General features: G+C 54.6%; 1 protein-coding gene across 1 annotated transcript; it reads left to right on the top strand.

Moving 5' to 3' along the window:
- The first annotated feature begins 319 nt into the window (after positions 1-319).
- LOC127344117 (uncharacterized) lies at positions 320-2,898 on the top strand. The gene is made up of 4 exons (XM_051370335.2): positions 320-1,077; positions 1,182-1,265; positions 1,370-1,505; positions 2,312-2,898. Exons 1-4 carry the CDS (start codon positions 413-415, stop codon positions 2,588-2,590), a joined length of 1,164 nt encoding a protein of 387 aa, XP_051226295.1. The 5' UTR covers positions 320-412; the 3' UTR covers positions 2,591-2,898.
- Positions 2,899-3,970: the final 1,072 nt, after the last annotated feature.

Raw genomic sequence — 3,970 nt, 5'->3', positions numbered from 1 at the left:
AGCACGTCATCCGACGCGGTTTGGAGAACGCTTTGGGAAAGGTGGCTGGAGATGCTTTTACCACCGCCCACCTTCGGCCCAACAGAAAAATGCAAGCTAACCGCCCTTTGCAGGAGCTTTGGCTCCAAAACCTCAATTCTTATTCTTTTTTGAGGGAATCCAAAACCTCAATTCATGCATGAACCATATCATTACCGTACACCGGTTTCTCCGCACCTGTGACGCTGTGCCAGCTCCTCATCTCCTCTCTGTCCCTACCACCTTCCTCTTCCTTTTCCGGCCTAGCTCCCCCGCCGCTTATATATACCACCTTGCTTCCCGCAGCACACAATCCACCGCAGCCCTCACAGCTCACAGCTCAACTCATCGCCATTAACCACCACTAGAACTGAAACCAACTCCCGAAGACAGAATGTGCAACTCCAACGTCAAGTCCGCCGGCGTGGCCCAGATCGCCGGCCGCCCGGTCCTGCAGCCGGCCGGCAACCGCGTCGCTGCAACGGAGGTCGCCCGGCCGCTCAAGAAGTCGCTGCAGAAGTCGCTCTCCATGCCGGCTTCGTATGACAATGCTGCCGCTGCTCCTGCCGCTGCAGCGCCGAAGAACACCGGCGCCGGCGACTTCGCCCGCGCGGCAGCGGCTGCGCCGTACCTACTGCCGCCGACGCCGGCAAAGGCGGCGGGCGCCAGAGCTGTGCCGTCCGTGGGCGCGGAGAAGAGCAGGAAAGCGCCCAAGAAGGCCGGCGCCGTGCTGCCGGTGGTGACGTTCGCGGCGCTGGAGGCGTTCGAGGTGGCCGGCCCCGCCGGGAGCATCGCGGCGGCGCAGCGGGAGCACGTGACGCAGGCGCAGGCGCAGCGCAAGTCGCGCATCGCGCACTACGGGCGCACCGCATCCTTCTCTCGGGTGGAGGGCCGGGTCGGCGCCACGGCCACGGCCACCGCAACCGCCGCCGCACCCGGGGCGGCGCCCGTCGTCGCCACGCTGGAGGAGAAGCGGTGCAGCTTCATCACGGCCTACTCGGACCCCGTGTACGTGGCGTACCACGACGAGGAGTGGGGGCTGCCGGTGCACGACGACGAGTGAGTTGCCACATGATTCTGCTTAACCACCACAAGTTCACAACCAGTCGATCGAACTGGGTAACGATGGTTCTGACATTTTCTTTCTTTGACGACGACGACAGGCTGCTGTTCGAGATGCTGACGCTGTCCGGCGTGCAAGTCGGGGCAGACTGGGCGTCCATCCTCAGGAGGAGACACATCTACAGGTTCGGAACACAGCAACACTGTTTTACCCATGCTTCGTTAGCTTGCGTGCATCCGTCGCAACATGAATCTGTGCTGATTTTGTACACTGCCTGGTCAATAATAGGGAGGCATTCTCCGGCTTCGACGTGGAGGCGGTCGCCAAATACACGGAGAAGCAGATGGCGTCGGTTAGCGCAGGGTTCGGGCTCGATCTGGGCACCATCAGAGGAGCCGTCAACAACGCCTGGCGGATTCTCGAGGTATCGTCAGCTCCGCTCAACCCAGAGCTTCTCATCAGCTTGTCATTTTTAGCACTGTCAGAATTTACAGAGACTTCAGTACTTCATGATACCCATTTCGCATATAGCTTATATATATATTTCCTTTCATGTTTTGAATGATTTCGATTGATAAGTACTTAAGTAGAGATGGGAGACACTAGTACAGCAACCTCGCAATCAAAAACTGACCGAAAGATGAACACAAGGGCCAGGAAACGAGGATCAGTTGAGTGAGAGCGAAGCCTAACGGAATCCCTGACAGCTTACACCCCTCGTGGTGGACAGCTCTTCTTTCAACAGCGAGCGCCCTTTAATGACGCTGCTTTGCAGATGCAAAGCAAGTGCGTTGTCATAAAACTCGACACAACCAACATTTGATTTGATCGCTGGAAAAGATGCTCATAATACTTGTCATGTCAAGCAAGAAATTTGCTGAAGCTCTGCTTCGCAGGGGTGACACGGGTAATTTAGACGTGCACAAAATATTCTCTCCTCCGTGGTTGGAGAAGGGTGTTGCACACGACGTACCGGCCCCAATTATGCTAGCCTAACTACCGATCAACTAGTGCATTCTCTGTACGTAGGTAGGTAGAATCTGGTAGATGACGCCACTTTCATTTTGTAAGTCAAGTAGAACGACCAGCCCACAGTATTTAACTTGTACTACAATGCGGTACCTACTACATTACGTATAACTTGCTATTCTACAATATATAATGCTTGGATTTAGAAGAACATAGAAAATAGGCTAACAATATTTGCAATGGATCCTTGGACATGAGCAGGTTCGGCGAGACTTCGGTTCGTTCGGCAAGTACGTGTGGGGGTTCGTGAACCACAAGCCCCTGTCGCCGGGGTACAAATACAGCCGGAAGATCCCGGTGAAGACGTCCAAGTCGGAGTCCATCAGCAAAGATATGGTCCGCCGCGGCTTCCGGTTCGTCGGCCCGACGGTGCTCCACTCCTTCATGCAGGCCGTCGGCCTCACCAACGACCACCTCGTCTCCTGCCCGCGCCACCGCGTCTGCTCCACCAGCTCCTCCTCCTCCTCCGACGCAGCTTGATCATCGGTCGATCGCTCTGACGGGCAATGGGCCTCCGAAAAAAACAGAGAAAAATGATCTCAAAGAGAGAAAATACGAGATAGCCTCGGCCCACAGCTCCAGCAGTAGTATACGGAATGTGAGTGTTGATGCTTTGTGTGTGTATGTGTGCTTGGTCGGTACGTGTAGATTAATTACGTGCCGCCCCTAATTAGCCGAGATCGAGGCTTTGCTTGTTGATCACTGCCAGTAGGTACGTATCGTCAGTACATGTAATTGAGTGCTGGTACCACTGCTTTGGTGTATGTATAGTCGTTTTGTGTGATTAACTGGTCCGTGTACAGTCCTTGCGCGCCTTTGTGATTGAACCAATGCAAGTTAGGTGCCTGCATGTGGTGTGTTTAGGGCATCCCAGCGGAGCGACCTAAAATGGTGATCTGAATGGTCTCGGTCCATTTAGGTTGCGCCGTGTAGAAGTTGGGTCGCGGTCCGGCTTGTGAGACCAGCCCCTACGCCACGACCCATTCGCTCCATGCTCTGACCCCAAAAAAATTAAAATATTTAAATATTTTGGCTACATCCATGAATTGCATAAGAAGTTTGGATATAATTTGCAAGAAGCAAATTGATATAATGCACTAGAAACTATTAAAAACATAGCACGAGAGCCTATCGTCTTCATCTTGCCCTTGTCTAGTCACCCTCGCCGGAGTGGTAATGTTGGCGGCAAATGGTCTCATCGTAGATCTTGATGGTGATGTCGTGGCCGTTGAACTTGAAGACGACGAAGTGCCCGACTTCAATGACGTGTGAACGGACGAACTATCTTCAGCCGTTGTGGAGGTACATCTGGTCGACGCCGCCGAACAACATCTCCACGGACCAAAGGCCGGTCAAGTCATCCGGGACCCACGGTACGAGCAAGTGGGGCTCTTGCCCATCGATCACCGACGCAAACGTCCTGGGGAGGCGCAACCTCTGTCTTAGTCCATGCCCAAGTGGATGGTGACACCGAACTCAAAACTGAAGAGGTCGACGGCGACGGACTCGAGCGACAGCGGTGGTGATAGGGACAGTGTTGGTTGCCTCTGGCCTCCCCACCCCACATATAGTCAGCCTACCTCCATTGCTAACTAGAGGAAGAAGGTCGTTGATGTCCGCACAGACTCAGCCATTCGGGCCCTTAGCCCACGTGGGAGGAAATGGGAGAACGTGCTCACGCAACGCTACCATTCGGGCCGTTAGCCCACACGGGAGGAAATGGGAGAACGTGAGTTATGTCCGCGCAGACGCATCCACTCCCCAAATTTCCTGGATGGATGGATCATGCCGGATAGATGAGTCCTTTTGGATTGTGATGCTGAAGCATGCACGCCTGGTCCTCATGTCCGCGCAGACCGA

This window comes from Lolium perenne, chromosome 3 (assembly GCF_019359855.2).
Source record: "Lolium perenne isolate Kyuss_39 chromosome 3, Kyuss_2.0, whole genome shotgun sequence".
Lineage (NCBI taxonomy): Eukaryota > Viridiplantae > Streptophyta > Magnoliopsida > Poales > Poaceae > Lolium > Lolium perenne.
The sequence above is the reverse complement of the archived record's forward strand: the minus strand, read 5'-3'. Positions and strand labels throughout refer to the sequence as shown.